The sequence below is a fragment of the Bison bison genome, unplaced genomic scaffold, assembly GCF_000754665.1.
Source record: "Bison bison bison isolate TAMUID 2011002044 unplaced genomic scaffold, Bison_UMD1.0 scf7180017864218, whole genome shotgun sequence".
NCBI classification, from domain to species: Eukaryota; Metazoa; Chordata; class Mammalia; order Artiodactyla; family Bovidae; genus Bison; species Bison bison.
In genome coordinates this window covers 5,962,530-5,972,574 of record NW_011494790.1, presented here as the reverse complement: position 1 = coordinate 5,972,574, position 10,045 = coordinate 5,962,530, and the positions used below count along the sequence as shown (strand labels likewise).

Below are 10,045 nucleotides of genomic sequence, written 5' to 3'. Positions count from 1 at the left end.
TAATTACACATAATAATAAGAATTAAAGTCCACAATAAATTTAATGTGCTTGGATTATCCCCAAACCATCTCCCCCCTCCCCACCCCAATCTGTGGAAAAACTTTTTCAGGAACCTGGTCCTTGGTGCCAAAAAGGTTGGGGGCCACTGCTGTGAACTGAGGGACCCAAGCCCTAACAATCTGTAATGGCCTGGCTTTGCTGTATCAGGCCCTTCTATGCAACGCCACGAGCTACTCCATAACTGGGCACTGATCTATGGCTTTGTGACAGCTCCTCTGTTTTGAGCAATAGTAAATTCACCCTGCAAAGTCAGAAAGGGAGCTTTTTGATGGCTGCTGTCAATTTTATTGCTTTATCCTAGTTACTAGGATAGACTCTGCAGCTGCAGTGCGTTTACTGGTTTTATGTATTGCATGTTGTTGCTGCTCTGACAAGCTACTCCTATAAAAATGTGTTATTATTGCATGTTGTAGCTCACTGAGCTGACCGTGCATTTCAAAGTGTACTGAAGCAAACAGCGATGAAGTCCATAAAAACCGACTGGCCTCCGTCAGAGGATGCTCTGAATGAACTGCAACTCCCACAATCTGAAAGCAAATTATACCTTTCCTCTGTGCCAGCGGCCCTGACTGCTAACTGAACACAGCACAGACCCAAACGTAGGCATGATCTATGTGTCCATGTAAAATTTCAGGACAGGAAACTGTCATTTTACTTCTACTCATCTAATTCCCCAATAAGTGACGCTTGCAATTTTGAAGTTTATAAATGGCTTTATAATACTTTCATATATTACTATAGGATGCAACAGGGGTGGCTGACATTGCTTTCCATCTGTTCTGAATGCTGGAGAGAAAATTAACTTGAATTATAGCAAGAGAGGATGTGATTAGTTCATGACTGAGGGGGGTCCTGGGTGTTGAGCTAGAATCAACTGCCTGAGACATTAAGAATTAGGATGCCTAATACGATGGGAGTTAGTCTGGCTGCAGAGGAGTCAGCAGCCCCGTGTGACTCCCAGAGCTCTCAGACACTGGTTTATCACCAGAATCATTGGGGAAATTCTTTACAGAACAGATTTCCATGTCCCACCCTGTAGATATTGGGATTCTGTTAGACTAGGGTTGGTCTTGGACTTTTAGCCAAATTATTTCATGTAAAATCCTTCCCTTAACTTTATCAAACAGTAACAGAAATACATGTCAGATAATACATGTCAGATTCCATGAGCTAAAAAACTAGGCCATACCCTATAAGAGGAAATGTCCCAACAAAATGGGAAGAAAAGGTTAAGGAGGCTCCCAGTCCAAGAGTGAGGCTCCTGGGCAAGCAGCTCATTAGTCTCTTCTGCCATCACTGCCAAGCCACAAGCCTCTGTTCCTCAGCTACCTCGTTCTGCCACCTACCCATCCCCACTCCATTCCAGCTACTGACAACTGGAAATCACTTATTGAATACTGTGGGTCTTGAAAAAGGAATTTGGAATTTGGAAAATTCAGCAGTGGCCATAGGACTGGAAAAGGTCAGTTTTCATTCCAATCCCAAAGAAGTGCAATGCCAAAGAATGTTCAAACTACGGCAAAATTGCATTCATTTCGCACACTAGCAAAGTAATGCTCAAAATACTCCAAGGTAGACTTCAACGATACGTGAACCGAGAACTTCTAGATGCACAAGCTGGATTTAGAAAAGGCAGAGGAACCGGAGATCAAATTGCCAACATCTGTTGGATCATAGGAAATGCAAGAGAATTTCAGGAAAACATCTACTTCTGCTTCATTGACTATGTTAAAGCCTTTGACTGTGTGGATCACAACAAACTGTGGAAAATTCTTAAAGAGATGGGAATACCAGAGCACATTACCCGCCACCTGAGAAACCTGAATGCAGGTCAAGAAGCAACAGTTAGAACCGGACATAGAACAATGGACTGGTTCCAAATTAGGAAAGGAGTACATCAAGGCTGTATATCGTCACCCTGCTTATTTAACTTAAATGCAGAGTACATCATGCAAAATGCCAGGCTGGATGAAGCTCAAGCTGGAATCAAGATTGCCAGGAGAAATATCAATAACCTCAGATATGCAGATGACACCACTTTTATGGCAGAAAGCAAAGAGGAACTAAAGTGTCTCTTGATGAAAGTGGAAGAGGAGAGTCAAAAAGCTGGCTTAAAACTCAACAGTCAAAAAACTAAGACCATGGCATCTGGTCCCATCACTTCATGGCAAATAGATGGGGAAACAATGGAAACAGTGACAGACTTTATTTTCTTGGGCTCCAAAATCATTGCAGATGGTGAGTGCAGCCATGAAATTAAAAGATGCTTGCTCCTTGGAAGAAAAGCTATGACCAACCTAGACATATAAAGAAGCAGAGACATTACTTTGCCAACAAAGGTCTATATAGTCAAAGCTATGGTTTTTCCAGTAGTCATGTATGGATGTGAGAGCTGGACAACAAAGAAAGCTGAGCACTGAAGAACTGATGCTTTTGAATTGTGGTGTTGGAGAAGACTCTGGAGAGTCCTTTGGACGGCAAGAAGATCAAACCAGTCAATCTTAGAGGAAATCAGTCCTGACTATCCAATGGAAGGACTGATGCTGAAGCTGAAACTCCAATACTTTGACCACCTGATGCGAAGAACTGACTCATTTGAAAGACCCTGATGCTGGGAAAGATTGAAGGCATGAGGAGAAGGGGATGACAGAGGATGAGATAGTCGGATGGCATCACCAACTCGATGGACAAGTTTGAGCAAGCTCCGGGAGTTGGTGATGTGCAGGGAAACCTGGTGTGCTGCAGCCCACGGGGTCACAAAGAGTCGGACATGACTGAGCAACTGATCTGAATCTATCATTTTTAAATTTGGTTTTAAAAAGCCATTATTACTCATGAAAAATTAAAGACTGAACTACATTGAACATTCACCTCTTGCTGCCCACCTCTTCCTCCATTTTTACATAATATTTTCTAAACACTTGGCTGTTCAAGACATGATACTAGATCTTGCAAAGGGAAGCAGAGGACAGGGAACCACCTGAGCATTCATCCATCTCCCCCTTCTCCATTCATGTCAGTTCATGGGCTTTCTAAATGGCTTGGGGAATTCTTTTTTCTCTTTCTACTCTTCTTGGAAATGATCTAAAATACAACAATAGATAAAGGATTAAATAAGGTAAGGAAAGACACTCTATGTTCTTGGGTGGGATAAGAGCATAAGTATGCTGATACTACATGGAATTAAGAAACACAGATTAAAATAAGATAAGGTTTATATCTAGTAGTCTGGCAAAAAAAGGGAGACTGGATACTAGTGTAGATGGGATGTGAGCTTATAGGAACCGCACACACTGCTTAGGGGTGTAGACTGGTGTAGCTATTGTAGGACCACGAGGCAAAAATTCATCAAATTAAATACATCACCCACCAATCCAATGCTGGGTATGTATGACAAGAAAATTTCACAATTCCACAGTGGTATTCAGTGCAGCATTGTTGCTTTAGGGGCGAGTTTAAAGCCATTTGAGGGGTCATCACTAGGGAAATGGGCATTTAAAACATCTAAGATGCACACCTTGAGGCATCATCCAGTAACTAGAAGTGGTGAGTTAGACACAGCTACAGCAATGTAGCTGAATCTTAAGCATACAGTGTTGGAGGAGGTCATGGAGAAGACATGATCACCAATTGACCTGAAGTTGGACCCATCAATTGGAGTCTCCTCATCCCCCTCCCCTGTCCTCATAAAGTATGTGTGGTGCTCCCACAGGAGGAGTCGTTTTCAAGGACTTGGCCTTGAGAGCAAGGTGCCGAGATCATCTGTACGTTATACATGCCTGAATCCTGTTAAGGCCTCTATGTTAACTTTTAAGACCCTGGCAGGTGGGTGCAGAGATCCCCTTGTCCTGTGGCCACTGAAGAGAAGCCTCATCGGTGAGTTCCCCTGCTTATAAACCTGCCACCTACCACTTTGGGGCTGCTGTCTCTTCGGTCTCTCCTTGTTTTCCATGTATGAGAGCCAGTGAACCAACATATAGACCTTAACAGAAAAAACAAAAAACAAAAAACACCCAAATGACTTATTAACATGATTTTCATAAATTAAAAATACATGTATACAGAAAAATGATACTTACATTTTTTAAGAACACAAACAATTAACGGTTGCCTATGGGGCAGGAGGAGGCTGGATGGGAGTGTAGGGGTAAGTTAAATGAATCCTGGCTCCAAGTTCGATGAGCAGGATGACCTCAAACATCCAAGTCTGAGGTTCTCTACTTGTGCACGTGTACATGAGAGAAAATACTGTGTCACGTCTTTAACATGAAATACTATGTGGTCATTACGTAGTATTGCAGGGTACTTAGAGACATTGAAATCTATTTTTGACTTAATACTAAGCAGAAGTTACCCAACATCATGCCTCTATTATTTCTTTTTTTTTGGTTAAAATAAAATTCCATATAAATTGAAGAATAAAAGTGTCTGGGGAAGGGCAGTGACTTTTTTTTTTTTTGCTTTTCTATATTTGTAATTTGCTTTCATTTGACCATGTATTGCACAATAAAGAAAAATAAGAATTTTTAAAGACTTTTTTGGTTTTCACAATAGCGCAAGAATAAAGAGATGGTGAGGATTTCCAGTACTGAAAAAGGAGGCAGGCTTTTTCTAAAGCTTTGCGATTTCAAAGGCAAAAGCTTAAGCCCAAGCTTCCTGGATTGCTCTCGCCTTTCCCTTGAGAACAGAAGGAGCCATGGGTGTTCTAAGGATCCCCTTTGGAAAGGGACGGCAGGCCAAGGGGCTGAGGGTCGTCTTACCGGGTGGCACTGAGCTCACAGACAAGGGAGACCATCCATAGGAGCTGCCCTCAGTCCCCCACACGAGAAAATCTGCCTCCAGCCGAGGAAAGTCACTGCAGCACAACAGTTTCACACAGTATTCGTATTCCAAAGAGACAGAACTTCCAGGCAAAGGATATTTATTTAGACAGGTTACAGCTGGAGGAGATGGCGATGCCAGCTCACATATGAAGGCTGGGTAGAGGCAGCATGCTTGCTTTAGGCCTTGCAAACAGCTTCTTTCTTCACCTCCAGGTTCTGACAGCCGTCTCTTCAGTGCTTCAGTGAAACAGCCAATGACTTTGGGAGATATTTTCAGCTTTATAATATTACGAGCCTTTTTGTAAAGCTCTGTGGAGCAGTTCCTAGAAACCATATGCAATGGGTCTTCTTCCTTTTCCCCTACATCTGAGCAAACTCGATGGCATGTCACAAAACATACAGGGAACTTCGGTCTTGGGAACAGAGTCCCTTTTCGATGTGTTTGCCTGCATCCAAGTATTGGGATCGACAGCCCCATCGCAGCCTATGACGTTATGAGAGGGCAGTCTTGTCTTGTGGAATGCATGGTCCCAGCAATTCATGACATGCTGCTGCATGTTTTTTTCTTAATGGTGTTAAAGCCTCCAGTCCAGGGTCTGAGGTGTATGAACTGCCAGAGAAACTGAACTGGGGCCAAATGATTGATTTTCAGTATAAAAAAAAGTAATGAAACCAAAGTTCAACAAAGCTGTGGTGATTTCCAGCTTTCCTAGATATATGAGATGCATACAACACTAACTGAGGAAGGAGGAAGAAAGAGAAAGGAATACACAAAATGATGACATTGAGCAAAGTGTTAAGAACACACTGGTGGGAAGGAAACTAAATTGAGTGAACTGCCCTACCATTGAGTTGCTTAATGTCCAGCCTACACTGAAACAAGCAAATTTCCACAGTTAATAGAGCTATACTTTTTCATGTAACATTTGTGTTGTGAACCAAAAATCTAGAAGGGAAATTGCCTACTGATTAATTACAACTAATAAAGGATCCCTATTACAGAGAACGATTAGCTTCCTTGGCTCATGGCTTCCCACTAATCATCAAGTTTGTAATTTTGCATGATATGATTTTTCTGCATATAAACTTAAAAAGAGAAAATGAGGTAGCTTAGATCATTCAGAGGGGCCTGGATCTGAATTCAAGTGCATGATACCTGGTAATGTTTAGAATGGTCAAGAGCGTTAGAACCAGAAAAATCGACATCCAAAAGTAAGCTGTCTTTACAGGGTGTGTTAAGCAAATCACACAGCCTGTCCGGGCCTGTTTGCTCCTCAGTAAGATGGGGATGCCATCACCATCTGGTTTGAGGCTGGTGTTGGGGCTCAGAGGAGATGGCAGATAAAGCCCATGTTGCCCAGCACTAAGTGTGCACACAGTCAGTGTAAGGCTGCTTCCTGCCATCCCGATGTCTTATCGGATGGAAGGAAAAGAAAGATGAGAGAACACAATGGTAACGGATGGAGCAAAGTTTTGGGAGAACTGAAGGAGGAGCGGAGTCTACTTAAAGGCAGACAGTCTTAAAGGAAGGAACACTGTTTCAGTTTTTTTAAATTAGCAAACCTTTCCGCTTTCCACTCACCAAAAGGGAGCTGCAGAAAACCTCCCTTTCCACAACAGAGTTCTATTCAGTCATGTTTTGGAGATACTATGCATGTGTGTAGATGGGGAAAAAAAAATAACTTAATAGCCATTATCTTTTCATGCTAAATTTTTATTTCAATGTTATGCAACTGCATAAGTATAAATATTTGTTCAATATACAACAATTATGACATCCATAGGGAATTCCTTAGAGAAAATAAGACTGCAAACACTTTATTGCACAGATCCTAACAAACTTTAAGCTGGTAAATCTACAGCTGGGAGTACTAGTGAGGAGCACACCTTACAATCACAGGAGACCGACCGAACAGAACACAGGAGAATTTCTACCATCTGACTGGAGAGGTTCACAACAACAGACAGGTATTACACGAATGCAATCTTAGGGACTCGGTAGCCATCCAAAATGCAAAAACATATTTGGCAAAAATGATAATACACTATACAAAATATACATTTTAAAATATCATTTGTAAACAAGCAGCTAGTTGTGCTTTAAAGAAAACTGGACAGTTAAAAAGCAAAGGCTGTAAACCATACACTATCTCCCCGACAGACCTGTCTAGATGTCTGGGTGCAGAAGGGTTGGGTTATGACAGCCGCCGATTGCAGGTATGAATTATAAATGTTGAGACCATTTTTGAAATCCATGTAAGTTCTTTCAAAATATTTGTTTCTTCTACAATTCACAACACAGTGATGGGGAATGGCTAGAACCTCATGGGAAAAAAATTAGGGGCAAGGAAGAGAGTTTTTTCGTCACTGTCAACTCATTTTACAATGAAGGACAACCAAGGAATTGGTTAAGTTATGCCTTTGTTTTTGGAGTGGAGTTTACAGCCTCTCTAAATGATTTACAGTCCACAGGGATGTAAGATGATGCTGTGCTTCGGTGAACAATTTTATAGCCTGAAGATACTCAGATATCCCTGCGGGGAGGGGGGTTGGGTGCTGGACTAGTATTTACTGGTGATTTTTTTCTCTTACAAAACAAAACGAAAATCCTGCTATGGATCCCAAGCATCTTATAAATACTCATCTGTGTGTATTTTCTCTTAGTGCCTTAGTACTTATGTCAGCGAGTGCCCTCTTACAATACAAAACGAGCCACCAGGAAAACTGCAACAAAAACACAAAGACCCCCTCAGCACTAAAATGACTGGACAAATCCTACATATTCCATGGTATACAAAATTTAAATAAGGCTTAGCAAAAGTAAAAAGGACAGTCACATTCAAGCACCAAATAGCTCCAACAAGTCTTTTTGTTACAAAAATGCTGCTCTTTATTAATACAGTATATATTTTTTTGCATACAAATAAAGAGACCATGTTATGAAATGTATGGAGCTACTTGATGCACCAGGAATGAATGTGAAACCCAGGAACTTGCTAAAAACAGCAAGCTTCATCTACAACATAAGGCCCCAGCTATGTATTAAAATGTATCTGATGTCCTGATTATTCCTTAAAATATATGCTATGACGCCAAACTCCATACCCCCTCCACTTTTCCTCAAAAAAGCAAAGTGAAAGCCTCTTCCAATGCCTAGTGCTTATTCATCAACCTAAATACGAGCAGGTTCGTGTACGGCCAGTTATTTTCTTTTTTGTTCAACAGCAGGGCGGGCGCAGAACTACTACAAAACGTGTGCTTCTTGGACTAGCGACTCATAGCATAAAGGCCTGAGTTTATTTAAGAGCATGAGAAGGAGGGAAAGCAGAACAGAAATAAAAGTCAACGTGTGTGTATAGCCCTCGCTCTACCTCTGGTGAAGAGTTGACACCCACACCCACACACAAGGACAACTGGCCTTGGAGACAGTTGGGCCCAGGATCAAAATGGCCATTAGTGAAATGAAAATGGCTAGCTCCATCTGTTGTGGCCATTCCTGATGGAGGAGCATTCCAGATGCAGTGATTCGAGTTTTAGATCTGGAAATATAGGTAGCCAGATACAGTGCTATCAAAATTTCTGGTTAAAAATACACATACACACTCACAATCTAGTGTATTTCAGGCTTTCTTTCACCATCAACTCTACTCAGAATGTTTTAACTTAGAAAAAAATGTAGCCTTGCAAGAGTCTTTTCAACCACAGACCAAAACACGTGGGTGGATGTGTATATACACGAATGTGGGTGCATCTATATTTTAACAAACACCCAGTTTTAGCCATTTCGCTTCATGACTTCGTGATCAATGGTAGAGCAAAAATCCTACTTAAAAAAAACCCAAACGTTGTAGTAAATGACACCATCAGCAGAAAGGTATCAACTCTACACCCCAAACCAAACACATTGCTAGATATTTACAGAGAAAGTCTTTTCCCTCAACAACCCTCAACCTCAACCAGAAAGAATTTTTTTGTTTGTTTGTTTGTTTTATTTTGTACAAACACTATCTGGTAACAGTTTGCCGGTTCCAATTTGGGAAGGCATTTGGAAGAAGGTCCCCTCTTTCTCTGTCTCTTGTCTCCTCGCTTCTTCAGTGAGGCTCCAGGCTCTGCCGATAGCAGGGGGGGTGGTGTCCCACGACGCTGGTTTCCAAGGTAGTCAAGACGCAGTTACACACGCAGGGTGGGTTTCCCCAGGACCGCCCGGGCCTGCCCCGTCACAAGGCCTTTTTGTGGGGGCTGCCGCGCAAACTCTCTTTCCCCCGCCTCTGTCGCAGCCCAGTGTCCTTCTCAGAAGGAAGAACGATGGGGCGCTCAGTGCTTGGAGCGGGGGACGGCTTGGCCGCCTCTCTGCTCATGTTCTGGTTCCTGGTCTGAGCTGGCTGGGTGGGGGCTGGCTCTTTCCCTTTGGTTTCTCCCACGGTGGCGGTTACTGAGAGGGCCCTGTCCCAGTGGCTGGTGCCCACCACCAGGCCAGGGCTGGGGTGCTGGGACTCCAGAGTGATGGCTGAGCTGCGGAAGCATGGCAAGGAGTCGCTCTTGGTCATTTGGGTTCTGCCATCCCCACCAGGCAGGGGTTTCTGCTGGTCCCTGCTGCTGGAGGCTGGGGATTCTGCTGCAGGCCCAGCAGCCTTGGCAGAGGAGGTGTCGCTGGAGGTGGTAGAAGTCTCTGGAACTGCTGGTCTGGCCTCGGGAAAGCCACAGGAGTAGCTCAGAGACTTCTCTGGGAGGGTGGCACAGCGGAGAGAGCTCTGCACCGTGGCTGAAGGTGACCGCTTCATGCCACTGGGCTTGCTGGCCTCGGTCAGTGGCTTCTGGGGACTGAGCCCTTTCCCCTTGGCCTCTGGCCAGCCCTTCCCAGCGGCTGCTGCCGGCTTCTCTGTGCCCTTAGGCCCAGCCTCGCTGTGCACCGAGGACAAGCCGGCCCCCAGCTTCTCACCATCCGCAGGGGTGTAAAGTGCTTCAGTGCATTTCTTGCCTTCAGACTTGCCAGCGTCGGTGCTGATGGCCAGAGGACTCGGGCTCCTGTCTGTCTGTTTGCATGGAAGGGGACAATCTTTCACAGTGGATGGTGTGGGGGCCTTTGGAGACAGGTTTTGCCTTTCCCTAAAGGTGGGAAGTTTCTGGTCCACTGACTCACTGGCCCCTAGGAGGCCTCGCC

General features: G+C 43.7%; 1 protein-coding gene across 10 annotated transcripts in view; it reads right to left on the bottom strand.

Annotated features, from left to right (window-relative positions):
- Positions 1–6,582: 6,582 nt before the first annotated feature.
- The window catches only part of MAST4 (microtubule associated serine/threonine kinase family member 4), a 619,799-nt gene continuing 616,336 nt past the window's right edge, over positions 6,583–10,045 (bottom strand). For 9 of the 10 annotated variants that reach the window (XM_010845552.1, XM_010845553.1, XM_010845555.1 and 6 more), the window contains one exon: positions 6,583–10,037. In XM_010845552.1, coding sequence (XP_010843854.1) covers positions 9,102–10,037 — 936 coding nt within the window. In that variant the 3' untranslated portion in view covers positions 6,583–9,101. The remainder of the gene's footprint in view (positions 10,038–10,045) is intronic. The other variant, XM_010845550.1, reaches the window with a different exon arrangement.